The sequence below is a fragment of the Nicotiana attenuata genome, unplaced genomic scaffold, assembly GCF_001879085.1.
Source record: "Nicotiana attenuata strain UT unplaced genomic scaffold, NIATTr2, whole genome shotgun sequence".
Lineage (NCBI taxonomy): Eukaryota > Viridiplantae > Streptophyta > Magnoliopsida > Solanales > Solanaceae > Nicotiana > Nicotiana attenuata.
In genome coordinates this window covers 1-1301 of record NW_017704088.1, presented here as the reverse complement: position 1 = coordinate 1301, position 1301 = coordinate 1, and the positions used below count along the sequence as shown (strand labels likewise).

General features: G+C 41.2%; 1 protein-coding gene across 1 annotated transcript; it reads left to right on the top strand.

The window, feature by feature from the left end:
- Window positions 1–188: 188 nt before the first annotated feature.
- On the top strand, window positions 189–659 carry LOC109222817 (kinesin-like protein KIN-12D; the record flags this gene model as incomplete). The annotated part of the gene is made up of 2 exons (XM_019387129.1): window positions 189–293; window positions 420–659. Coding segments are annotated over 2 exons (345 nt in total), but the record flags the coding sequence as incomplete, so codon positions are not given.
- Between the last annotated feature and the right edge of the window lie 642 nt (window positions 660–1301).

The following is a 1301-nucleotide window of genomic DNA, read 5'->3' as shown; positions in this document are numbered from 1 at the left end:
AGTATCTGAAAACCAGCAGACTCTGCTTCTTTGCTTGTCCCAGCTTGGTTCACTCTGATTATTGCATCTCTATCTGGTGTTCTTACATTCTTGCATCATCATGGCTAAATAATCAGACCTCACTTTCCAAGTGATTATCTACTCTGCTGAGCAATGATTCCTCTTGCTTTTATTTCTTTGTTTTTCAGTTGAAATCACTAGAGACCACTCTAGCCGGTGCTTTAAGGAGAGAGCAGATGGCCGAAACTTCTATCAAACAACTTGAAGCTGAAATCGAGCAGCTTAACCGTCTGGTGACCCACTTTTCACTTTTTTGCCTCTCTCCCATTTCTTTGTTTTGGTTTGACATTTGCAATAGTACTGCAATAAGATAACTAACTTTGTTCCTGAATACTACTGTTATTATACTTATCTCTTAGGTTCGTCAAAGGGAGGAAGATAATAGGTGCAATAAGATGATGGTAAAGTTCAGAGAAGAGAAAATTCAAAGGATGGAGTCACTTGTCAATGGACTAATACCAGCAGATAATTATTTATTGGAGGAAAACAGTGCACTTACTGAAGAAATTCAGTTTCTTCAAGCTAAGGTTGATAGAAATCCAGAAGTTACTCGATTCGCATGTGAAAACATTAGGCTTTTGGAACAACTGCGGAGGTAGATACAGAGATGATACATATGAATAAGTAGACCCTGGATCAANNGGTTCGAGGCACCACTCATCATGGCCCGAGAACGTCATTTCATAGCCTGCGAATCCTTAATTTTGCGCTTCATGGCCCAGGACATCATGGTCCGAGGACGTCATCCTAACCGTCCGAGGACAGCATTCATGGTCCGACGGGAACTTGCATCATGTTTAGTTTATGCACAATATACGCCTATATTGCTCACTTGCATGTACACCGGCTAACAATGGCCGTCTCAGCAGGAGCGGTCCCGCTCCAGTTCTCGCATGTCTCTTGAGGAGCAAAGACAAAAGCTTGAAGAAAGTGATCTGTTGAAAACGATTGAGAAACTTACAGAGCTGCAAGCAGGTGTTTCAACAGTACGTTCGCACCTGAGTGAGTGCGTGGAAAGAAGTGGAAGTCCTGGAAAAGATATTAGCAATGAAGCTGATGCATCTTTTTCTTCTGATTACAAGTTTGAAACACGGGTAAGTTATGCGCCGTTATGTTTGAAAATTACCCATTCTTATAGTCTATCTGCTTCTTAAGTGGCATGGTAGGTTCCTGGTGATGTTTGTATTATTATTGTAATCCAACTTTAATGTATTGTTGCAGACAGGTACTGAGATAAGACT